A 27,767-nucleotide genomic window follows, 5' to 3' on the forward strand; every position below is an offset into this window, starting at 1 on the left:
ATACTGTCGTCCTCTACAATGTACATCATACGCTTTCATAAAAAATAGTGCAAATTCCACATTATTTCCTCGACGGAACTGTCTGACATCTTCAGATGGTTGAACCTTGCTGGTGGCTAGGTACAACTGATGGTATCTGCAGGTTGACAGTCCTGTATATAGAACACGCACGTGAAGAATGCACAGGTGCAGGAATTGTGCATACGCAATGATTTGCAGATAGATGCTGCCATACTCAAATCCTCTCTGCTGAAAATCACAGACTGGCCCTTGTGTGTGTGTGTGTGTGTGTGTGTGTGTGTGTGTGTGTGTGTGTGTGTGTGTGTGCGTGTGCTGTATGCTCTGTTTACCAACAGAGTGGCCAAATGTCACTAACTAAAAAACAACACTAGATCAATGTTGCGACAGATGTGTTATTGAAATTTTTTTTCATCATGATTTAATAGCAGCCAATGTAGGATTCCAGGCGGTGTACAGTTGAAGTCCAACATCCCTGTTGATGAGATTATCAGCTGTATGGGTATGTATTGCTTCGTTAATGACACGATCCCAGAAAGATGGTGCCGGCAGTAAAACTTCTGCCTTTTCATAAACCATGTGATGTCCTGTATTCAGACAGTGTTCTGCAACTGCCGACTTTTCAGGTTGGCGTAGGTGGATATGATGCTGATGTTCATCGCAGCATTCTTGTACTGTGCAAAATGTTGGGCCTGTATATGCTGCTGCTCATTAACAAGGAATTTTATACACACTATATTTCCTCAGGCCAAGATCATCCTTAACCAAACTCAAGAGGTTCCTCAGTTTGCAGATGGTCAGAAAACACACTTAATGTCATATCTTCTGGGGACTTTTCCAATTCTTGGTGACACGGCACCAAAATATGGCAAAAAGGCCAAAGTAGTGGGGCTGTCTTCGTATCTTCATTCTGCTCCATAGATTGAACTTGCTTGGCACTGAATACTTTACGTTCCTGTCTCTCAGAATAACTGTTTTGTTGGAACTCTGTCGTCAAATGCTGTATTTCACTAGACAGGCTTTTATAATCAGATACCACATGCACTCTGTGAACTAACATACTTAAAACCACTACATTGTGCAGGATGATGGCAACTTGTGGCCTACAAATATAGACCTGTATGTGTGGGCTTGCAGTAGAAGCTGCGTCCCAAGGTCCCAGTTTGCTTTCTTTCTTATCAAAACATCAATAAAAGATAAAGTATCTTCTTTTTCCACTTCCATTGTGAAGTTTATATTTGGATGCTGAAGAAACATAGTTAGAGTATTAAACGCATGTGGCCACACCACAAATGTATCATCTACATACCACAGAAAACAAGAGGGTTCAAGAGTGGCTGACTGTAGTTCTTTTTCTTCAAAGTCCTCCATAAAGTAATTGGCTACCACAGGAGACAGAGGGCTTCCCCTGGTGACACCATCCAATCAAAATATTGTTCATAAATAAGAAGTATGTTGAAGAAGCACGTGTTTAAATAATGCCACTATGTCCTCCTCAAACTTGTTTATAATGAGCTCCAAAGAGTCCTGGAAGGGCACCTTTGTAAATACACAATATCAAAACTTACTAAAAGATCTGACAATTTCAGTCTAAGAGTTTTCAGGCAACCTATGAAATCATCAGAGTTTCGAATATGGTGGTCACTTGCCTATGAGAGGTCCCAATACTGATGTTAGATATTTGCCAGCGAAATAAGTAGGTGGTGCTCCTACGTTACGTGCAATGGGACATAGAGGCATCCACCCTTATGGATTTGTGGGTAGGCCATAGAATCTAGGAGGAACTGCAGCCTGTTGACGCGAATCCTTGGTGACTTGTGCTGGAATCAAATGCTTCCTAATGAGTTCCAATGTCTTTCTCTGGACCCTACCTGCCAGATGATTTTTTAATTTACTGTATGCAGGATCATTAAGCAGTTTGTATATCTTGCTATTATATTCTGTGCATGAGAGGAGTGCAGTAGCATTTCCTTTGTCAGCAGGTAAGATAACAGTGTCTTGGTCTCCTCTCGATTCTCATAGAGTGTTTCTTTCAGCTGAGGTGATGTTAAAGTTGGACTTGTTAGGTGTAGCTTGAGTCAAGATACTGCATGTCTCATGCCTAATCTCTTCAGCAGCATCCTTAGGAAGTTCCATTACACTAATCACATCTCAAAGGGGATTGGTCCCCACTGTAGGTGCAAAATACAGACCCTTCTCTAGCATGGAAACTACAGTGTAGTCCAAAGTCTTCTCTGTGAGATTAAACATGGTACATCTTCTTTGCATGTCTTCCTGCATTTGGTTCAAGTCAATTGCATTTGGCCATTTGAGGAACCTTAGCTTGTCCGTCAGTCCAATCAGCCAGCACCCAAATGGCACCATCTACGCAGTTCCAGGATACAACTGAAATCTTCAGATGGAGTTATAGTAATTGTATAGTAAGTGAATAACACACCCTTTCTCCCACAAGTGCTGCACTCACCTGTCACTTAATTCTAATGGCAGCCACACAGTTTATATAATGTTTGATAAATTGAAATGTTGGAATGGTCTGCTTGTCATGGCATCTTAGGAAGAATGCAAGGGTGCTTAACAATCTAGCTCTCTTGAGACATAACTTGTCAAACTCACATATGTTCTTGGCCAAGTTCTCCCAGTAAAGGTACCAGATGTGATTCTTCAAGTTTTCCCAATGTATATGTTCTAAATAGTCTTCTCAAGTTTGCCACCAGATTAGGCTGTGCAAATTCCACAACATTTCCTAGGAGCAACTGCCTGACATTTTCAAGTGGTTGAACCCTGCTGGTGGCTAGGAATGACTGACTGTATCCACACATCAATGTCCCTATATATAGACCACGCATGCAAAGAATGCACAGGTGCAGTAATCATGCATACACAATGATTTGCAGATAGATGATGCCATACTCAAACACCATGTGCCAAAAATAACAGATTTTGGGCCTCCTGCACATGTGTGCTGACACTGTATTTACTAACTGTGTGGCCAGACATCAATCAGTAAAAAAACCATTCTAGAACAATGTCATGACGGGCGTATAATCGAAAAAATCTCAATTTACTCGTTGCGTTTTAATGGAAGCCAATGCTGGGTTCCAGTCTGTGCACAGTCGAAATCCCACATCCCTGTCGATGAGGTTATCAGCTGTACGGATATGTATTGCTTTCTTAATGACGCAATCACAGAAATATGACACCAGTGATAAAACTTCTGTCTTTTCATAAATCTATGACCTGTATTCAGATAGTGTTCTGCAATTTTCCGATTGGTATAGACATGTATGATGTCGATGTTCATTTTATCGTTCTTGTACTGTGCAACGTGTCTGGCCTATACATGCCACTCCATATTGACCAGGATCTTGTACACACCCCATGTTTCCTCAGGCCAAGATCATCCTTAACCAAAACCAACGGGTTCCTCGGTTTTCAGATGGTCAAAAAACACATTTAATGTCATATCTTCCAGGGACTCCTCTGATACTTGATGACATGGCACCAAAATACAGCAAAAAAAAAAAAAAAAAAAAAAAAGCCAAAGTTGTGGGTGTCTTTGTATATTCATTCTGCACCATAGATTGAACTATCTTAGGCCTGAATGCGTTACATATCTGTCTCTCAGAATAACCATTTTTGTCAGAACATCCGTAAATGTTTTATTTCACTCAACAGGCTTTCAGGATCAGTTACCACAGATTAGATTAGATTAGATTAGATTAATACTTGTTCCATAGATCATGAATACGACACTTCGTAATGATGTGGAACGTGTCAGGTTAATGAAAGATGTCTGTAGAAGATATTACATTACACAAAATATTGCATGACACTAATGCTTAAGTTAGTTTTTCCCCTCCCTTAATTTATATCGAAAAATTCAGCCAATGAGTAGGAGGAGTTGTCATCTAGAAATTCTTTTAATTTATTTTTAAATGTTGGTTGACTATCTGTCAGGCTTTTGATGCTGTTTGGTAGGTGACCAAAGACTTTTGTGGCAGCATAATTTACCCCCTTCTGTGCCAAAGTCAGATTTAACCCTGCATAGTGAAGATCATCCTTTCTCCTGGTGTTATAGCTATGCACACTGCTATTACTTTTGAACTGGGCTGGATTATTAACAACAGTTTCATAAGTGAATATATATACTGTGAGGATCCCTAGATCCTTAAATAGATGTCTGCAAGATGACCGTGGGTGGGCTCCAGCAATTATTCTGATTACACGTTTTTGAGCAATGAATACTTTTCTACTCAACAATGCATTACCTCAGAATATGATACCATACAAAAGCAGTGAATGAAAGTAGGCATAGTAAGCTAATTTACTGAGATTCTTATCACCAAAATTTGCAATAACCCTAATAGCATACGTAGCCGAACTCAGACATTTCAGCAGACCATCAATGTGTTGCTTCCAGTTTAACCTCTCATCAATGGACACACCTAAAAATTTTGAAAATTCTACCTTAGCTACAGACTTCTGTTCAAAGTCTATATTTATTACTGGAGTTGTGCCATTTACTATACGGAACTGTATATACTGTGTTTTATCAAAATTTAAAGAGAGTCCGTTTGCTGAGAACCACTTAATAATTTTGTGAAAAACATCATTTACAATTACATCACTTAGTTCTTGGTTTTTGGATGTTATTACTATACTTTTATCATCAGCAAAAAGAACACACACAAACACACTCTATGAACTGATGTATGTAATGCACTACCGCATTCTGCAGGATGAGTATAGTGCATTGTGCAGGATGATGGCAGCTTGTGGTCTGCAAATATGGATCTGTACGCATGGGCTTGCGGTATATGCTGTGCCGCATGGTTCCATCTCCTTGGTCATGAAATAAGAAGTATGTTGAAGTAAGCACGTGTTTAAATAATGCCACCATGCCCTCCTTGAACCTGTTGCTAATGAGCTCTAAAGACTCCTGGAATGGCACCTTTTTAAATAACAACATCAAACCTTACTATAAGATCCAATGATTGCAATATAAGAGTTTTCAGGTGAACTCTGAAATCTTCATAGTTTCGAATATGATGGTCACACTTGGCTATGAGAGGTCCCAATAGTGATGTCAAATATTTGGCAGCAAAATAAGTAGGTGCACCTATGTTACTTACAATGGGATGGAGAGGTACCCCATCTTTATGGAACTTTTCTTGTTATTTTGGTATGAAGGAAAGTAAAATGGAACCTTGGAACATAATGTCTACTGCAAACTCACACATACAGATCTATATTTGCAGACCACAAGCTGCCATCATCTTGCACAATGTGGTAGTGCATTACATATGAGGGACATTTGAAAAGTGCGTGCGAAAATAAAAACTACTAATGTGTTTGGGGTAAACCTTTTTTATTTTTCGATATAGTCTCCTTTTAGACTTATATAATTTGTCCAATGATGATCTAATTTGTTGATCCCTTCTGAATAATACGAATTGTCTGAGTCTGCAAAATGGCTATTATTTGCTGCAATCACCTCCTTGTTTGGAAAAAAAGGCCATTTCTCCAAATTGGGGAACAAATAGTAGTACGAGAGAGCAAAGTCTGGAGAACAGGAGGGGGGGGGGGGGGGGGGGGGGAAAGGGGGGGGGAGGGGGGGGGACATGAAATGAGTTGGAATCCTATTTCCAATAATTTTGTGACCACAACTGCTGAGGTGTGTGCTGGTGCACTGGCGTAATGGAAAAGGACATTTTTGTGGTCCAGTCGCCAGCGTTTTTCTTGCAGCTTGGTTTTCAAACGGCCCAATAATGATGAATAATATGCACCTGTAACCCAGATAGTCGATGAGGATTATCCCTTGTGAATCCCAAAAGACAGTCATCATAACCTTTCCGGCCAAAGGAATGGTCTTGGCCTTTTTTGGTGCATATTCTCCCTTGGTAACCCACTGTTTAGATTGTTGTTTGGTCTCAGGAGTATAGTAATGTATCCATGTTTCATCCACAGTGACGAAATAATGCTTAAAGTCCTGCAGGTTCTTCCTGAACAGCTGCAAACCATCCCTGAAACACTTCACACGATTCCGTTTTTGGTTAAGCGTAAGCAATCGCGGAACCCATCTTGCGGATAGCTTTCTCATGTCCAAATGTTTATGCAAAATATTATGTACCCATTTATTCAAGATGCTCACAGCACTAGAAATCTCACACACCTTAAATCTTCTGTTGTCCATCGCCATATCATGGTTTTTATCAATGTTTTCTGGAGTAGTAACCTCCACAGGGCGTCCAGAACGTTCAGCATCACTTGTGCCCATATGGCCACACCAGAGTCACCGTAATGTTTATCGAGCTTCTCTTTAGTCTCCTGAGGCGCTTTGCCCTTCATAAAATAATGTTTAATCACCATACGAAATTATTTTTCCACCATCTTTTGGCAAACACACGACTTCCTTGATTCACACAAATGCCAAACATAAAGAAATAGACCAATATGCTGAAACTTGGTGTGTGTTTTTTACAAGGATGCTACTAACTAAACATGACATTGATATGCGTTGGTGGTCCCATCTCTCGGACTGACACGGACTTTTCAAACGCCCTTCGTACGTTAGTTTATAGAGCACATGTGGTTTCTGATCCTGAAAGCCTGTTGAGTGAAATACAATATTTGAAGACAGTGTTCCAACAAAAACAGTTATTCTGAGAGATAGATATGTAATGCATTCACATCCAAGTAAATTTGATCTATAGAGCAGAACAAAGATACAAAGGCGTCCACCACTTTGGCCTCTTTGCCATTATTTGGTGTCATGTAGTCAAGCACAAGAAGAATCCCCAGAAGATATGACATTAAGTGTGTCTTACGAATCTGCAAAACTGAAGAGCCTGTTGGTTTTGGTTAAGGATGATCTTGGCCTGAGGAAACATGGTGTGTGAAAGATTCCTTGTTAATGATGGGCAGCATATATAGGCCCCATATGTCACACATTACAAGAATGCTGTGATGAACATCAATGTCACGCATGCCTATGCCAAGTAGAAAAGTCTGCAATTGCAGAACACTGTTGAATACAAGACAATGCACCATTTATGAAAATACAGCAGTTTTATCCCCGGCATTGTCCTTCTGGGATTGCATCATTAAGAAAGCAATACACATCCGCACAACTGATAATCTCAACAGGGATGCAGGATTTCAACTGAGCACAGCCTGGAACCCTGCCTTGGCTGCTATTAAATCACGATGAGAAAAATCTGTTGGCCACACTGTTAGTAAACATAGCATACAGCACACTTTTAGAACCACTCTGCTATTTTCGGCAGAGGGCATTTGAATATGGCATCATCCATCTGCAAATCATTGTGCAAGCGTGATTCCCACGCCTGCGCATGTTTTGCGCGTGTTCTATATACAGGGACTGCGATGTGCGGACACCGTCAGTCATACCTAGTCACCAGCAAGATTCAACTACCTGAAGATGTCAGACAGTTGCTCTGTGGAAATATTGTGGAATTTGCACATCATAATCCAGCAGCAAACACGTGAAGACTATTTGCAACATATCCACCGGGAAAGCTCAAAGAGTCACAACACAGCTTGTTGTTTATATGATGCTTTTTTAACAAATAGGCCTACGAAAAGCTTTGATGGTTGAAGTCACTGTTCCAAGGATGTTATGAATAAGACATTTCACAGTAAAACATCGTTCTTGTAGTAAAACTGAAGACATGATGATACATCGTCATTCCACAAGAGACGTTTGGCTCACCTTATGCAGTTGTTTTCATTTAAGAAGAGGGTCTACATCTTTAAGGAACTGGAATCTGTCTGGATAACAAGGAATTTGGAAGGAATTGACTACGGTTTATTGTAAGGGACCAACCCCCAAAAAAGCAGAGGGTCTACATCTTTAAGGAACTGTAATCTATCGGGATAACATGGAATGTTCACCACAAAAGATAGAATCCTGATATTGCATGTTTTTTCTTTATTGTGCTTGTTTCATCATTTGATAATGCATGCATTAATAGGGCAGGGAATTCATGGCTTCAGTTATTATAGTATTACAAGAGCATGGATAGATTTTGGATGAAAAGGGGGGGGGGCAACCCGTTGAAAAAATATTTGAGAAATGAATGGGCTATAGCATGAGCTATCATTACATGCCCCTCTCGCTCTCCGCAACCTCTTTTGCATCATTCTGTAGCAGAAACAGTTTTCATAATTTGAATGCCACATTGGTGATCAAACTGGGCAATATTTTACCACTTGGACTAATAATAATAGAATATTTAGCAAATTTTTTAAAGAAAGGTAAGAGTCACCAGTTGGGCAAATATTTTGTTGATCAGTAATGATTCTGGCAACACTGTCAAATCTAAGTGTGTTTTTACTGATTTTAATGATGTTTGTAATGTTGTTTACCATGCCAGCGCCTTGTAAAATATTGTAATACTGCACCACAAAAATCTATCAGTCTTCAAATAATGACTCCAGTGATAACATTAAACTGTTATAGATAGGCAATTAAGCTATTATATAGTACAGCAAACAAATTTCTAACTTACCATAATGGGTGTGGACGAATCAATATCAGTTAGCCTCTTCTTTCTTGTTACAAACTTACTCAAAGTGAGAAACTATCAGAACAGCACATACCACAAAAACAGTAAACAGCAATAGTTAAATTAAATTCAACTACAAGTAAGAATTGATTAATAAAACAACAACCAAACTCAAATAAGGCTAACAATGTACAATATTTGGTCTTGGCTTAAGGTGGGATAGGCGACAGTCGATAGTGCTCTTCATGTATCAATTGTTTAAATTATCGATGGCCTTGTTGACTATCAATAGTGGGTATCCCTTTTTCATTGTATGATCAAAAACAAATTATCAGGAGTGATAAAAAGTTTCTATTCAAAGAGCATAAAGTCCAGAAAAGGTGTGCTACTCAGGCAAAATCACGTTGGCAATGAAGCAATCTCATCGACACACCACATTGACTTTACCTGTTTGATAAAACACTGTGTCCTGGTGCGTGAAGAAGTCTGACTGCTACATATACTCATCTGACAGGAATCGTGAACCCATCAAGGCCTTTTTTAAGGGACCAAATGCACGATAATTGCATGGGGAGAGATCAGGACAACAGGGCAGGTGCTAGAGTATCTGCTACTTGAGCTGGCATAACTTCTGCGATGTGACATTTGTGGTATGGGGACGTGTGTTATAATGAAGCGGCAGCATCCCTTGTCACATCATTCCACAGCCACGTATGCTGTCCTATATGCAGTCTTCATTCTCCAATGGGTGCCAAGGAGAGAATAAAAGCAAGTTGATCCTCTTTGACACATTTGGTAATAATGTCGACATAGTTCTCATTTCTGCATTTACTCTACGCACGCTGGAAAGGCACAAATGCCACACTGATCCCTTGCTCACATATCGGTACTTATATATACCTACCCCAGAGTCGTGGTACATTGCAACAGCACTCTCAAACAGAAACTTTCTGATTTCTGATCACACCTTACATCTTTCAATTTCAATATGTACTTTTTTTTTTTTTTTTTTTTTTTTTTTTTTTTTTTTTTTTTTTTTTTTTTTTTTTTTTTTTGGGCGGGGTGGGGGGGGGGGGGGTCACCTCATGTGCATAGTGTAAGCTAGGAGGCACAACAATGTTGTCGCAGAGAACCTCCTATGAAACAGGCCATTTGCCACCTAACGCATCAGAGTGACCCACATAAAAGGGGCTGCTTTCAAGGCACAGTAAGAGGATCCATTATACCAGAGATTGATATAATTGCCTAATATGTTAATAACTAGTTAACAAAATGATTCTAATAAACTAAAAACCGAGTAGAAAGATTAGCTGAAGCTTGTTATTGTTAAACTTTAGAAAAGAAAGCAGTAAACTTCTACACTTCTGAAATAACTGACCTTCAAATTGGTATCTGAAAGTATTTGAAGATTTACAAACTTTTACAACCATACATTTGCCTTTCTGAAGCTCCCCAGAGCTATTCCAGTTGAATAGTACTTCAGATAGAACTGTTCGTGTTGGTGGCACTTGAAGTAACATTTCAAGTCAGGTTGAGTTCACATTTACATGTTGTGGGGCGACAAGAATTTGCAATTATGTTTCTTGAGCAGTGTTCCTGAAATCTAACTTCACTGATCAATGAGACCCACTGCATAACAATTACCCACCTATTGCTTCTCACTTTTTTTACTGCACTTCCAGTTATAGCGGAAGGGGGAAGACGTTAAGTACGGAGACACCTATAACTTGTCCAGTGTCAGGTTGCGGGTAATGCATATGGTGTGTGTTAGGCAACTAGCGACACCTGTGGTATGAATCTGCATGTGGGTGTTTATGCTATAAGCAATGTAAGCACTGCCAACTGGTATTTACAATTGTTCTGTATAGGACCATCATCTATCTGGAAACTATTGGGTGCAAGATTTCCAGATGCAATATTTGTTTACAAAGGTTGACAGTGTACATGTGATGTGTTACGACATCAAAAGGAACCTGTGACCACTGGAGACAGTGCCACAAGATCCTCCAAAAAATTGTAACACAAATGACATACTAACAAATGTAAATCCACCTGATGATGGAGGTTCAAACCTTCGAAACGCGTCGTGGAGGTAAATAAACAGTGACTGGTAACAGTAAACTTGTTATTTCATTTAATGTCAATAACAGTCACGGCTCCTAAAGCATAACCTAAAATGTTCACATGTAAAGGCATTTTTCATTGCAACAGGATCTTCTCATGAAATTTCATTTTCTCCTGTGATTACCAAAACATTCTGTTGACACCCACCTACAAAGGGAGGAATGATCATCACGATAAAATAAGAGAAGTCAGGGCATGCACAGAAAAATTTAAGAACTTGCTTTTCCTGCATGCCGTTTGAGAGTGGAATGGTAGAGAGACAGCTTGAAGCTGGTTCATTGAACCCTCTGCCACGCACTTTATTGTGAATAGCAGAGTAATCCCATACATGTAGATGTAGAGATGTTTTCGATGGAGAGGCCCAAAATTATTCTCTAAGGACTTCGGAAGCGATGCCGAAGGGTCTTAGGGAACTGAAACGCTGTTGTCAGTTCTCCTCACGCCAACCAGCCAAAAGCAATCTGCCTCAGATCCGCGCTGCAGCAGCACGAACTAGAAGCAGCTAGCTGCCGGCACAGGCACGCTATTCTTCACAGTATCAAAGTGTGGTTAGAGTACGTAGTACTGTTCAAATTTCACTGACCACGTGCTTCCACGAAGGCATGATAACGATAGAATATTGACTGTGTTCTCGAAACTGTCATAAGTGTCACATTATGTCATTTTATTCTCACCTGGAATATGAGTTGGGAATGGAGTGTAGTACCATATTGTATAAATACAACTACATAAAGAAAGAGTGTGTGTGTGTGTGTGTGTGTGTGTGTGTGTGTGTGTGTGTGTGTGTGTGTGTGTCTTGACAAAGGCCATTGGGCGAAAGCTTTAAGTGTGAAACTCTTTTTTGTTGTGCTTATATGCGACTCAGCATCTCTGCTATATGGTGAGAAGTGACTTTCCTTCGCATAATATTGTTACATTCCATCCTGGATTTTCCATTGTTTATTTTTGTTGTTATATTCTAATAAGATGACACATAATAGCTCTTGACACCCAAGTAGAAAACTTTCAGGTATCACTGTCATATGAGAAGATCATGATGATAAAATTACAGTTACAACAATGACTTATAAGCAGTTTTACTTTCCAGGCACCATCCACGAATTGAGTGGGAAGAAACTGAATGTGTGGTACAGTGAAAGTTACCCTCTTCCAAAGTCTTTCCAGTGATTTTGATGAAAACATACATAAATAATTGAAAGTCTCTACATACAGATTATTTATGTTAGTGCAGCATATTTCTATCAGCACACAGGTGATCTGATGCTGATTGAAAGCAGTGACTATTGTAACAATTGAGAAATCTTGCTGGTACACTCAGTTTGTAATAACAATAGTGCTGCTCCAGCACACCATTATCTTCATTACTCAGCTTTGTCCTTATATACTTAAATATTGCATTTTTAAAGTTTTCCATTTGCTAAGTGCAGTCATTTAAAGCAGCAGGTTAAACTGTACATTTGTTGGCACTGTTAAAACATCTTTTTATGCCCTTTTGACACTGCAAGTGACACTATGTTTTTTGAAATATCATGGTCTCCAAATAAGATCCATTGTAGAAAAATGATTTGTTTTGTATTTACTTTTTAACTATTTCCTTTTTAATGTGACCCAAAGTTAGAAGACGTTGATACATTACCTTCAATGTTGACATTCACTACACAATTGTGGAATAAAATGCCTGAGTTCGTGTTGTCATCATAGTCTTTACCAGATGAATTACTGGAATACTTAAAGTATCAATTGCAGGAATATAAACTGTCCTCTTTGAGAATAGGTATTGTGTGAATGGCTGGGACACACCTTTCATGGAACGGTCTGTTGCACAGTAGGCCTAAACATAGTAAAATTGTTTTTCCTACTAGGTCCATGCATTTACAGTGCATCTTTTATTTAGTGTTGTGTACAACACTATCATCACCCAGCGCGCACGCGCCAACACACACACACACACACACACACACACACACACACACACACACGCGGAGCACGAGCTTGTGGAAGGCAATTGCCGCATTACTGTTGCTGAGATTGCTCCCACTTGGGTGGGGATAAGTGTTTGAAGTATCCATATCATTTTGTCAGACATGTTTGGATATTGAAAAATATCAGTAAAATGGGTTCCATGTTTTCTCACCAAGTCACAAAATGCAGTGCGGAAAGGCATCAATCAACGCCGTCTGAATATTGAGGGGTTCAATAGGCGAAATAACAGTAATTTTACGTAGACTGACAATAAACACAAAGTTGAAACACTCAACAAGAGAAAGTTTCTTGCAGCTTTTCATTGGGACATGAGGTAATGTTAAAGCCGGGAACCAGGTTCTTTACTTAAAATGCAAATTCTGAATTCACTACACACATAAAATACATGCATCATAAATAATTAATAGCAATGTGTGCAATGTTTTGAAACTTTCTGGCAGATTAAAACTGTGCTGGATCAGGACTCTAACCCAGAATGCTGCCATTTCTGAACAATACTCTGAGCAATTGAGCAAAGTTCCAAATTCAAATTCTGGTCAGGCACAATATTCATTTACCAGGAAGTATCAATACAGCAAGAGACAACAGAAATATTGAGGGATCAGTTAATGTTAAAATTATGTAAACGTGTAAATTTTATACAGTGAGTCATACATGAATGGTGGAAGTTGCCATAATATAAAAGTGCAGTACATTGCTTTTTTTCACACAAAGGGAATTACTGGATTACTGTCAACAGAAATATGAAATAGCCAATGGTGATAAATCTCAGTCAGGAAAAGTTTTCCACTGTGAGAACCTAAGGCAGTCGTTAGAGTAAAGATAAATGATCATGGAGGTATACTTGTAGTCACAAACAATGGCGAGTGAGTTTGTTCTGCACACTTATGTCACACATTCTTCGACAGCCAACGAAAGTTTAGTAGTATTCTGAGCACTCTGTGAACTCCATCGACAGTGCAAGCTTTAAACATGATCATTGCAAACTATTTAGTGAATTTTTATCATATTTGTTGTGAGTTGTCATCGTTGATAATGGTGATGACAATTTGCTGAATACATGCTGTCTTCAAGTAAAAAGCACATGCCAACTGGAATGGACAACACTGCAACCCCACCTGTGACTTAACCTGCACGAACTGCCTAATAATACTGAGGTGGTATACCTTTGTTTTTCTGTAGTGCTTGCCACATTTTTCCATCAAATTTCTATTACCTTGCCTTCAGCCATTGATAAAAAGGCAAAATATCTCAAATCTTTAACTTCGTTGCACTGTGACGTAACACTCCACACGTTTCTGTCTTCTAAGATATTTCTGTGCATTAATCTCACATGTGTGCATGGCACAGCATTATTTGATCTCACTGGTCTTCCAGTCCTCTATTGCGATATTCGCAACAGCAGTAACATTGAGTTTAACTCTCCATAGTCTCAAAGAAGAATTTGGAATTATCTACAAGTTGAGTCACTACAGATTTTCAAGTATTATTTTCATGACTTCGTGGAACCCGTTTCACATAATAAGAATCAATTACTTGTAAATTCAGGCAGTTATTGGCACTTTCTACTACAAGTAACATAATTGCTTAAAAACTGTATATACCACCATTATATGAAGCGTCCGCACCTCACGCTAATACGCCACATTCTCTACTCTTCATATATACAACTGTCTTCAAATCTCATTTGGAAGGAATTTGTTGCATTAATGTTTATCTTCTTTGTTGCAGTTATTAATTACATGTATCATATGTTTGGATTCAAATTAATGTACAAGTTTTTCATCATTAAGAAATAACTGCAATTTCAATGAAAAAAGCATATATTTTATTGATAAAATCCAACATAAGCTATTGTAGAGTATAAAATGTAAGAAATACATCATTAACGTATCAAAAATATATAGTTAAAAAGTTAATACTCAACGATTTAGAACAACAACATATCAAAATATTAGTACATACTCTGTATCACAAAATGCACCTGGGATGTTTTTGAAAGGCTTGTCTTTGGTGTACTCATACCCAACACCAACTTATGTTTTACCTTAAGTAGAAAAGGAGCGTGAGGGTCTTTCTTTATTTCTATCAAGACACTACCACAAAGAATTTTTATAATTACAAGATCTTGAAAAATAACTATCTAAACACTCAAACTCTCCCTTGCACAAGCTGCTTAAATTTCCAGAAAACATCACATGCATTGAAACAGCCATGAGTATTTCAGTTCATGGGAATCTCTGCAGCAATGTTGCTTCCCACAAGAAGACATATTATTTTTGGAGACATAAAAAGATGCACAGAACATCCCACTGTTAGTTTTAAATTGTAGCTGGCATTTTGATGAGGAAGGATGAGACATTGAAAACCTCATGTTTTGGACAAACAGAAGGTTCCAGGAAACTACAGAAAACATATAATGGTATGGCTGTTATTTCTTCCTTTATATAATTTACTTTGAATTGGAATTCTCAATGACCTACCCTTTTTTCCCCCCTCTGTTTCATTTCACATCACCTCTTCCCTGCCTTTTGTGCTACAAAGGCGAGAATTTCTGGTTTTTAGTAGAGGAATATTTCGGGTTATATGCTGCACTGTTTTTGATGCTATCAACAGTTTTCTGTTTGCTATACTGCACAGATTTAATTTCTTATTTACGAAGGATGAAAGTAAGAGAACATTTTAAAAATTATTTTGGGAGCTATCTTGAGCAGGATACTAAGCACTACAGTGAAGGGAGAGTTTAACAATGTTTCTGCTGTGACAATGTTTTACTTTCTTTTGTTGTTCCAACAGTAAACCACAGATGCAAGGTCTGAGCAAAATCAGAATACATAGCAATACAACTAACACATCTTTAATAAAATGAGAGCTATAAATTTGTATACTACACAATATAAGGAAACTTAACAAATGAAACTGAAGAGGCTGTGGCAGTGCACAATAACATGTAATTAATGAAATGCCAACGGACATGACTGCTTGAGATCACTTATTGAGGCTAATGTTTTTGAGATCACACTGTACCTTTAAATATGAGATCTCTGTCATATAATGAAGCAAGACTAAACTATAAAAGCATTATATTTTCTTCTTATTACATGTCTCATGCAAAACTATTCCTGTAGGACAGTTCTCTCGCGTGATTCTTGAAAAACATGTTAAGAAAGTAGTTAGATTACAAGAAGCAAATGACAGACTTCATGGCATATAACAGACTGTCATCATGAGCATCATCTACAGGAATATTTGCAAACATGGGTAGGCATACTAAATAAATTGCTATTAATATACAAAATGTAACTAGTATACAACATAAAAGAAAAGAGTATTATATTTCTGTACAAGAATATTAAAAAAAAAAGATCTAAAATATATTGTTTAAAGGATAAAATGCAAAAGCAGCAAGTACAAACAAATGTTTAAAAGATTGCTTACACACTAGCTGCACTGTATTCATCTGAGAATGCATTACACTAACATCATTGGTGCTCAATATTAAAACATAACAAATACGTGCCTTCTACGTGCTCATCTGTTTCAATGTTTTGCATGTTGTTTCTGCTGAAAACTGTAGCTATTACAATATTGCATACTTTATAAAATCCAGGTACCAACTGGTTTAATATATGAGTAACATTAAGGTAGCTGGGGATCTGGAAGACAGTTATCATAAATAAAATTACAATAGTAGCACTGGCATTACAAAATATCTATTACATCTGAAATGAAATTAGCTATTAATGTGCAGGATAGATATTTATACTGTCACAAGAAGAAGCACTTATCCATTTAGAAGAGCACACTCGTGCTGATACTGAAGAAGGAGTACATATTTCCTCCATTAGCAATATCTTTCAATACATCATTCTCTTTTCTTGTCCCTACTGAAGTGGGTAGGATAGACTGTTGTAGAACTTTGTTCTTCTCAAGCAAATACCAGCAAACTGAGTGGTAGAAAGGACTTCCCAACTGTAAATATTTGGCTGGAGACTGCCTTTTGCCTGATAAGCAAGGGAAACTACAACTACTTTGGGGAATGGAACCCAGATAAACTAGCCTGCCACTTCAGTTGATTTGAGTGAATAACTTCACTCATGCTCTGCCCTAACATTCTAACTAGATTATCTGCCCAGAGTCTGTTCAGTTTCTCATGACAGAAAACATTGGATTTGCTCATAGCATGCGCAGGGAACTTACCAGGTAACATGTCAACAAATTTAGGCATCCTCCATTATTTCACAAAGCAGGTTTGCAAAATTACATACTCAGGTCATCACAAAGTTCTCCAATTGGAATGGTATCATAAAATGTTTACATGATTTAATAAAGGGAATGTTCCATGATTTTGTGATAATTTGTCTGAAGATGAAATGCAGACTATTAGAATAATGTACAGAATTTCAGTTATTAGTTTCAGTCTTTTGTGATGACAATTAACCTCTTAAAATGTAGAGGGGGAAGAAAGTTTTAATGGCACTTGGCTGAATAATCACAGAAACTTAACAATGTAGGAAAACACAGATTGCTACTTACCATAAAGCAGACAAGAACACCACATGCACACACGACTGCCAACTCCAGCATCTCAGTCCGGAACACCAGCCCAAGATGCTGAAGTTGGTGGTCGTGTGTGTGTGTGTGTGTGTGTGTGTGTGTGTGTGTGTGTGTGTGTGTGTGTGTGTGTGTGCGCGCTTCATTTACTGACTAAGGCTGTGCCAAAAGCTGTATGCATGTCTTAATTGTGCCTGTCTGTGTGTCTTCTTTACAGTAAGTAGCAACCTGTCTTTTCCTTCATAGCTGATATTCCTACCTGGAGCTTCCATTGTTTGATTTAATCACAGAAACTTTTTTCCTTACCATTATGGCAACCCCTCAGTACAAACAGCATATGATCACTCTGAACTTCACACAATAAATTCTTGTACAGATGCTCCCCCCACTTTACCACTCAGACCTGACCTCTATTTGCTCTGTGTAGGGGAATAAATGCGAAAGAGTTACTTTTCACTGCTGAATATTGTTGTAGCAAATGATGAAAAACTTAAAATTTTAATAAAAAGCTGTCCAGGTTGCAATAAATTATTTGTAATTCTGGTTGTTGTCTTTCAGACCATCATCATGAAATATATAAAATTTACAAGTGGTCATGTATGACACATGCTTAATAACCTTGAAAACTAACGTTAAAAGCAACATCAGTTATGATGCAAAATCATTGGTGTTGCCCAGATGACATGAGGAGCCAGTGCACAGAGCCAGTATGTGGAACTGATTGGTACCTGTCACTAACTGCTAACTAACTAGCAAAGGCTAGGGTAACTCCACTCATCATTCCTCACAAGACCCCTAGTAAAAATGATCAAAATTCACAAACAGCATATATTTAACAAGAAAAGGCTAGTATTGTACAAAAAATGTAATAGAATATTGCTTATAATCTACTAATACATTTTGAAGGAGATAGCAACAGCTAGAGTATTAAAAACTGCCCCCCGTCACACATTTGACTGAGCTGTTTGATTGTCTATCCCATGCCGTGGTCGTTAGCACAGATCTTTCCAGCTACACAAATGTGGTGATGTGCAAGATGCAGATGGTTACCACAGACACACCACTCAGCTTGTACTGCCACCCAATACTCAAGTGTTACACAGTGTCTATTCAAAACCTGTTCACTTACATACACAGTTTGCTTATTAAACCAACTGAATACACATTTCAATAAAATATAATAACGGCACCAACTAAACACTGCAATCTGTCACATAGTTAACTGAACTATTAGGCTGTGTTTAGGCTCTCATGGTAACTGACAAAGAAAGCCCTTTTTGTTGAGCAATGAATATGTTAAGCAGTCTTCTAACAGATGCCATGGAAATACAGATAAACTAGTGTTATTGTCATAAGTGTAGCTTCCTTCACTGATAGGCCTATGCAGTGTTGTCCAATGTCCAGTACTCTGTGTTCGGAGACGTCTTGCCACTGTAATGTTTAACCACAACCTTTCTACTCGTTTTCAAGGACAATTTGCTACATTAATATTATCTAAACTCATTTAAAACATACTACGATAAAATATAATATCTTACTAATCAAATCATTCAAATACAGTGTGTTGATAACAAACAATTACAAGTGTTATATTATTTACTTGTATCTATTTCCTACAAATCTAATAAAACAGAAACTCATTATAAATCCTGACTACTGTGCGTACACATCTGTCATTTAGAATCTATTTAAAAACTGTGTTCTTTTAAGTATGCCATATTATCTGCATTACAAAAGATGTTAAAAATGTAAAAACAGAAGAGCAGTTTGGCGAATTACAACAGTTCATTTAGTTAGCCATAGAAATGTTTTTCCTTGAGGTGAACTCTTGTGGTGGCTGTAAATTTATATTTCTTCTAGTGCATCTAATAATTAACTTTTCAGAGCATTATGAAACATTTTTACACTGTCACGTAGGTACTCGCTACTTAAAAGTGCTGTCCAAATACAAATTTACTGCTTGCTACTCCTGTGGTACATTATTTAAATCAGCCTGTTTGTCCTCCATATTGTTTTTCCCAGACATTACATTTAATTCTGTAAACACTGGACTGGTAAAATCTGTTACAGTGGTTATCTACAGTGTGTTTCGGTTTCATCTTTAAAAATATTCCTGGTGGTATTTCTATTTTGAAATAAATGACCTATCTTGTCTGAAACACTGCCCATATATGTAGTACTGACAAAACGGGGTATTTCTATAGTTGACATTTTTAAAGTCTCTGTTTTAGCCCACGTAGAATGGCATCCACTTCAGTACTGCAGTTATTGTATCTCATAATTTTCTTCAAAATTAGCATCTCCCTTTCGATTTCTACAGGATCCATAGGTAACTTTAAAATTTTATGAACAATAAATGTAAGAATGCTTTATGTATTTAAAGGGTAACATGATTTTGCATTAATAACCACATCTATAGGTTTAGATTTTCTAAAAATGCTGAACTGATGGTAACATTTATTATCTATAATTGACAAGTCCAGGAAATTAGCTAATTACTACTTATTTGTGATCGACCATGAACTGCATCTTAGGATGCATACGATCTAGTGTAATTTTACTGATTTCCTCTTTAGTGCCTTTATAAACTACTCTAGTATCATTAATGTATCTTTTATAGCAAATAGTTTTGGCTCTAATTTCCAGAGTTTCTTCAAAAAATTTACATTCAATACAGTTAACAAATAGATCCGCTACACTAGCTTATTTGCATCTTCATTGCTAAAAGGCAAATGCTATAAACAATACTGAAAGTAAAGACAAAACTTTGGTGATGCCAAAGAATGCTCTGAAGGCCAGACATGTCTGGCCAGAGGGATGCAACGTGAAGCCCTCTGACATATTATCATGTCAGGGACATGTGAGATCAAAGGAGAATGCAAAATAAAACTTATGGCCCTAGCATACAGAGGAGAAATATCAGTGGGCAAAATTCAGCAGAAGTCAAAAGTTACAGGCTCCAAGGCTCTGTTAAGCTAAGATTGACACAAGACTTTCAGTTAGCAGATGGAACAGCAAGTCTCCCTCCCACTCAGGTCAACTGACCGAATTCCCTTGTACGTGAACTGCTGTTTCTCAATCTCTGGCAAAACCAATTCTTGGATTGCATTGTGGCAAACTTTTGTGTTCTGCTTAATGTATTTGATGCTCAATAGAAAGGACTTTCTGTGCCAGTCACCTAAGCAACATAATAGTTCAGTTAACTATGTGACAGATAGCAATGTTTCATCCAAGCTCTTATTATATTTTATTGCAATATGTTTTCAACTGTTTTTGGTAATTTTAACAAGCAGGTTGCATATGTATGTAAATGGACAGATTGTGACTGGATACTATATAAAGCTAAATTTGCGCACCAGTAGGAGAAGCTACAACTAGGCTGGCAGCACAAGCTACTGGCATCTCCATGGCAAATGTTGGTGTTCTACACAATATAGCCCTTGCTTAGCACAGAAGATCATTGCGTAGTGAAGAAGATATGTGCTGGTCACCATGGCAACGATAACACTATCTAACAGCCACAGTCTAAAGTCATGACACTCCTGCTCATTTTTGTTATAAACTGCAACTTCAGCACTCCTAGTGAACAGAAAGCTACACTTCTGAATACATTATTGGATGAGTCAGAAAATAATATCATTTATAATGATTTCCAACACTGTTTTTATAACATCAGTTCTAACTAACAAATGACACCACATTTGTCTTTCTTTAGTTTCCTAAGGAACCGGGGATGTATGAAACAGTACATTACATGACAGTTTCATTGCCCAATATTCCCCCACCCCATCCGCCCATATTGGGCTAAATTTTTCTGCCTGACTGATGTAGTACTGTCACCGGCAGCACCCCTGCCCTGTGGACAAATTTACTGCCTCGCCAACCTTACAGATGGCTTTTTTCCACTTGTGGCACTAGTGTCATTCCAACAGACATACAGTAACAATTTCCTAACAATTTTCAAGGCAGTGAGTGTGCTAATAGCTCAGTCAAGTACTTGACAAGAGTGCAGTTTTTGAATATTATGGCTGTTGCTATCAGCCTTTTAAACATTTTTCAAATGTGTTAGTAGATTCTAACCAACATTCTGTTACATTTTCATGTACTGTATGAGAGTTTCCTCTTTACACACATGCAATTTGTGGATTTTACTTTTTTTTTTTTTAAAAAAAAATTAAGTATCACTTGAGTAATGGTGGCTGTGGCTACATTATCATGACCCCTAGCCTCTGCTACAGAATTAGCAGTTAGTGAAGATTCTGGTAGTTCTACACTGCAGCTACATGTACTGGCTCCTCTCATCATCATTTTGTATCGTAACTAATGTTGCTAAGCATATGTCATACACGACCCATTGTAAATTTTATATATTTCACAGAGTTTGGTCTGAGGACGATTTTAAAGACCAAAAGTGGTAACCAGAATGACAGATAAAAACTTATTGTGCTTTGGACTGCTTTTAATTAATTTTTTAAGAATGATCAGTGTGTTCCATAATGATGTCAAAAATTATTAGAAAAATTTAAAGCTATAGACAAAAATATGACAGCATTGCGCCTACAAAACTTTACTCCTATAGATGGAAATATGCACTGCTGTGAAGAGTGTTGTGCAAAAATGAAAAGGTAGGTGTTTCATTATATTTAATATATACCCAGTGAGTAAACACGTTCTGAGTAGCTCATATTAAGAAACTGCACAGTTCTGAAACTGCTCTCAAATTATCATTTTGTACTAATAAGTTTCTTGAAATAAAGATGAATCTTGGGTACAATATTTGTGAAAAGTTTTCAGGAACAGAACATTGGACCAGTTATGAAATGCAATGATTCTGCGGGTAATGGTACAAAATACAGTGATCTGTGGTTGGCACTGCTTATTCATGGTTTTTTCCTTTTCCTTTTTTTCCCCAAACAGTTGACATGACTTTCTGGGCTCTTAATTAATAATGTATGTGAGAAAATCCCGTAACAACACAGTGTGAATTCCGAGTCAACTGTAGGTACAGCTACAAATACCTACAATTGACAAAGAGAACATGCCTTGTAAAGCAGTAACAAGGTCAAACCAACCTTCAGATTGATGACATATTTATTACAGTAAATTCTTAAGTGCTTTGCCTCTGTGTTTTTCCAGCTATCATAAAGCTACTACACATAAAGCTTTACATGAATAATTTTTCAGATATTGCATTGCAACAAAACAGATAATGCAGACAAAGACTGCAAAAATAACAAAATGCTAGTTTGACACGCACAATTTGCACAGAGAGCACAATAACAGCCAAGGAGAAGTCTTCTCTCTCAAGAGTATTATTTCTTTAGTTATGACAACTTCATTTTCCACATTGTTAGTATTTACAATACTACACTATGTATTAGTGAAGACAATTTTTTGTATGAAAGACACGGCTTACATTAGTTTACGAGATCAGTCCTTGCCCCGGACAAGTGAGATCTTGTGTTCTGACCAAACAGGTCAGCGCCAAGTATTCTTTTATTTGTACATCTTAGACTCCATCCTTTCGCCATATTATAAAAGAAAATCATTTTGCTTAGTGGGTTTCAGCTACATAAACGGTTACAGGGAAACCACAAAAACAGTAAACTGGCAGGGTAGCAGCTACACAATATATAAGCTTCTAACTAAACCAGCAAGTTAAATAACCACTGATTATCATACTTCGTAAGTTTTTTTTTTAAATCCTTAAAGTATTATGAAAACAATAAAATTCAAACCCTTGTCAACAATTTGGCAGATATAAAAAATCCTATGATCTGATAATCAACAAGGACAAACAGAATCACAAAAACTGAAGTGCAGTTATGCACCCTTCCTTTTTTACCACATGCATAGTTACATTTACACATTCACAATTCATGTACCTTTGGCTAATTATTCACAGAAATTTCCAAGTCTATTATTACAAAATCATTAATAAATGTCCAGTACTTAAAACCACTCAACTAGGAATGACATTTTTATTAAATGACATAAAAAACTAAGTAAAAACAAAAGAACAATGCAACACTTTTACAGACACAATAATAATGCCTAAAACTAATGATCTGTGAAAATTATAAAATTAAGGTATCCTGAATTTGATCAGTTACAATGACAATAAATTCATTTTTGAGGTCTGATTTCCAAAAGTACACTCTTGTACCTTCAAAATATGAAGGAAAAATGAGACATCAATGTAAAGTCAGTTTCATTTGGAGGTATTGTAACATCTTTGTCACATAAATTAAAAATGTGGTAAATAAAAAGGCATAGTATCCAGTTTCCAACTCAGTTTTAAAGAATGATAACTAAGTTGATAAACTTGATTTTTTTTTCCCTAAAAGCACATTCTGAAAAGCATTGCTTGAGAATAATCGGGCCTTAAGCAGACATAATACCAGACTCTGTACGTTAACTAGCATTCACACAGTGTTTCATTTACTTCATATTTAATTCCACGAGGTAAGTAAGATCTTAGGCATATAACAGTATGACTGTTGATAATTTAAAATAACTTTCAATGAATTGATATTTTTTATATTTAAAAGTAAAAAAATTGACAGGTGTGTCAAATTATCATATACTCTCAATCTGAATACTAGTTGCAACAGGAAGACATTACAGTATGTTCCGAGAACATTTGCAGCAGCAAATAGTTACTATCAGCTTACACATTTCTAATGCTGGAGGTACATCAGAAAAACCTTTGTCATGGAATAATATATTCAAACTAATTCATTCCTTAGAAATGGAATGGCTACATCAGTTTAGCTGTTTGTAGAATAGTATCCACTGAGAAGCTACACAGAATTTAAAAATGGGGGAAAGTATTTTAAAATCCTCAACATAAACCCTTTCAAGCACTGTTCCAAAATATGAAATTACAATGGGAGTGGAGACATTCTGATAGCCAACACAGCTAACAATATAATGTAAATGGATAGATAAAAAATCTACTCACTAAACGGCAGCAGGGGAGCCCTGCTGCCATTTGGTGAGTAGATTTTTATCTATCCATTTACATTATACAGCCAATAATTGATTATTTTCATTGTTATAACAGCTTGCTAACAGTGTCAAGTATTTACCTAACAATTATATAACATTGCAATGTCTGCTGAACAGCTATGAATGATTCCTCAGGGAACTGAAGGAAGAGATAGGAAACGGGAAAGAAATGCTGTTGGTGATAAATTACAAGAGTTAGGACATTACAATTACAGGTCCACTTCAATGGTTTTACCTCTTTCTTTCCTTCTCAAAGGAATAACAGTTCACATAGGTTCATACACACACTGCTTGTGTAGTTCCCTTGAAGAAAGAAGCAACAAAGACATGTATCTGACAAAACTTTGAGACAACTGCATAAATTTACTCTGGCAGCTTCAGCACATGTAAAATTTTTAAATAATACTCTTCTTTCTTGGTATGCTATCATTGAGAGTAATGCTAAGTTATCAAGGGCATACTATATGTCTTCTCATCAGCTCACATGTTCCTTGCTTCTATTTCGACTGGAATTAAGTTATTCATTTTAGTGCAATACAAATTCCTCATAGCACTGGAGCACACCTCATTGCAAATTTTCAGTTAATCTACACATGCTGTGAAAATAAACTGAGTTGAGTCAATTCCCTTCTTCAAAAATTTTAACAGTAAAAGCCATTTGCAGTCCTGGTATTATTAAGATAGTTATTGGCCACAGATCAGCACAGTATTCCAAGAAGTACCCAATGAAATATGACTTCCATATTTTTTTCTTTCACTATAAAAATGGCACTGTGAATGCAATTTATTCTCTTGGTTATTACCTCTAACCTGTCTACCAATACTTTTACAACTAAAGATCATGCTTGACATGCAATCAAGTGCCATTTCAAAGAACCTGTACACTATCTTAGATTATATCTCATTTACAAGATGATATTAAATTTGTTTTAGATGATAATGTTTGTTCCAGTAAGTTGAGTTTTATTGACTAGAAAGAACTGAATCACCAAAATGAAAGTAAAGTTAGAAAACAATGGCTTTCCTTAACATGCTTACTGGTTTCCTTATATAATCCTTAAACGGTACCACTGCTAGACTTTACTCCTTTTTTGCAAGATGGGAGTTTTGCACTTATGGCAGTCTTTGTAGTCACCTAATTCGGTTTCAATGTCCAGTGGGCCGACTGACATATTTTTTCCATCACCACCACCTCACCAATGCAGTTCATTATTTTTAGCATTTGACAACTGAATGTTTCACAGTGTCTAAATGTACTTCCCACTAGCTGCAATATTTGTCCTTAGTTCCCTTTAATCTTTCCCGACAATTACAGCTACTGTTTATTACAACATAAATACAATGGTGATAGCTCAAAACCCAGTATCATTTTCTGATCTGTCAATGTGGTTATATGGCAATCATTATTCATATGCAGGTGAGGGTTTTCCTTTTCTTCATATTTTGATTCTTATATCATAAGAGTGATTCCCGATGACCGTAACATTCACACAAGAAATATACCTATAATCCAATGGTGAATAAATAATAATGTTTCTGGGATGATTATTTTATATGTACCATGTTATCATTTCTGGTGGAATATATATATATCCTTTTACTAGTCTTCTTAGACAAGTTCCTGGTTTAGAGATTTACGGTCCAGTGTTCAACTGATATTAACAGTGGCGGTAATCTTACCTAAAAATAAATGTAGAACGTAGTAGGAACTCCATTATATTCGTTTGCTGTCCAGCACACTGGATTTTGTTGTACTTGAATGTCTCACTGAGCTATACATCACATTAACCACTTTTACAGGAAGAATAAAAAATTAGTGCAGTTTGCTGAAACGTATTTCAAGTAGGGTCTGTTACAAAATTTACTGACAGCTTTACATCTTGTCAATTACAAGTTTCTTAATTTACAGTTAACTTTTATTTGTCTGTAAATGAGAATATTATTAATTTTTACACCAGGAATAAAATAATTTTGGGTCAGATACATAAGCACATGTGTCTACAGTACAGTGCCACATGGACTAATTTGTCAAAAGATATACTAACATATTAAGATATCGATTCCTTGTAATTTGAGTTTTGTTTTGTGTGCCAGGACATCCCATTTTCCAACCATATTTTTCCTCCTCCCTGAAGAAAAATGCCGTACTTTGAAATCAAGGAGTGCTGTGACTAATTTTTTATTGTTCTCTTGTAACACTGGAAACTGCACCTCCTGGAGGCAAGTTCTGGTGAAACTTCATTTGACTTATTAGTATGTGCACTGTGTTTTTGTGACAACACAGGTAACAGTCTGAAGAAGACAGTCTGTAGTTTGTATCTTGATGACTTAATTATGAAATTGATGAGTATTTGCTAAAAGGTGCCACGGTTTTAAAATAGTTACCATCATTTTCATGTATCTTTAAATTTGTTTCATCTTTCCTTCAGCTTCACCTTACCTCTTTCGTGTGCAGTTGTCTCACCTACTAATGTCTTCTTTCATTCCATAAAACATTACCGTTTTCTTATTTCCTACTCAGTTTTCTTTCTTTACACCTCCTTTCCACCAATGTTATGAATGAATTCATTCTTTCTGGATCTGTTCATCATTATTTGATCTTCTTAAAAAGAATATTACTTTGAAGACTATCACTGATTTCAATTCTTAACTTTCAGGTGTCTTTCTGTCCTTCTCCCCATGTAGATGAACTTATGCAAATAAATTTACAATATTTGCTGAGCAGGACTATAAAGTGCAAAAAATGCCTAAGGGCTTACCAATAATAATCTTGTAATGATTTGCACACATTCGGGAAAAAATGTCATCAACATTTAATATGTAGGATACAGAGTCATCAGGTCTGACGAAGTAGCTGAGAATATTCCATTCAGTTTCCTTGTTTTCAAGTATCTATTGTTCTATGTAAGTCATTCAGAATATTTATGTTACCTGCAAAGATTTTGACGACATTTCATTTTTTTGATAATGTGTTTAACTGCTGACAAAGATGAAACATTTGTTTTTAACTATAACAGCATTCCAGCAGACACTTCTTTTCTTAAAAATATTACTGCTTTATTAAAATTCGAGAGGCTGCATAAAGGGTAACTTGGATCACACCACACTCACTGTCTCGTATGTTATGTCATGACAGAAAATATCGAACAGCATAATGCCCACAGAAAACTGATATAGCCAACCATTCCTTCATGGGGTGCTTCAAGTTTTTAAATGCACAAGTAAATAAATGCAAATGTACATACTTTATGGAACATCGCTAACTGGTGGAATGAGACCGCTTACGCTTCCAACAATCAGGGTGGCGCCTCTTCTGCTCCTGGGCCAGGAGTCGTGCTTCCTCCACAAACTTCTGACGCTCCTCAGCAGGCATGCTACGCCATGCCTCTCCCAAAAGTACACTGATTGCCCTGCAAAGAGAGAGTAAAGACACTTGTACGGAGTCATGTTAAGATGGCCACCACACATAACTGCAAGCTCGAATACAGTCTGTTAGACGAGTGATTGGTATTGACAGTTGAGGCAGTGTTGCCGAACTTGTCTTATGGC

At 37.1% G+C, this 27,767-nt stretch overlaps 1 protein-coding gene across 5 annotated transcripts in view; it reads right to left on the reverse strand.

Annotated features, from left to right (window-relative positions):
* The window catches only part of LOC126278075 (HMG box-containing protein 1-like), a 77,117-nt gene that overhangs the window by 911 nt on the left and 48,439 nt on the right, over positions 1-27,767 (reverse strand). For 3 of the 5 annotated variants that reach the window (XM_049977908.1, XM_049977905.1, XM_049977909.1), the window contains exon 7: positions 14,467-27,628. In XM_049977908.1, coding sequence (XP_049833865.1) covers positions 27,478-27,628 — 151 coding nt within the window. In that variant the 3' untranslated portion in view covers positions 14,467-27,477. Of the gene's footprint in view, positions 1-14,466; positions 27,629-27,767 lie in introns of those variants that run through there. The other 2 variants (XM_049977910.1, XM_049977906.1) reach the window with 1 other exon arrangement.

The sequence above is a fragment of the Schistocerca gregaria genome, chromosome 6 (assembly GCF_023897955.1).
Source record: "Schistocerca gregaria isolate iqSchGreg1 chromosome 6, iqSchGreg1.2, whole genome shotgun sequence".
NCBI lineage: Eukaryota > Metazoa > Arthropoda > Insecta > Orthoptera > Acrididae > Schistocerca > Schistocerca gregaria.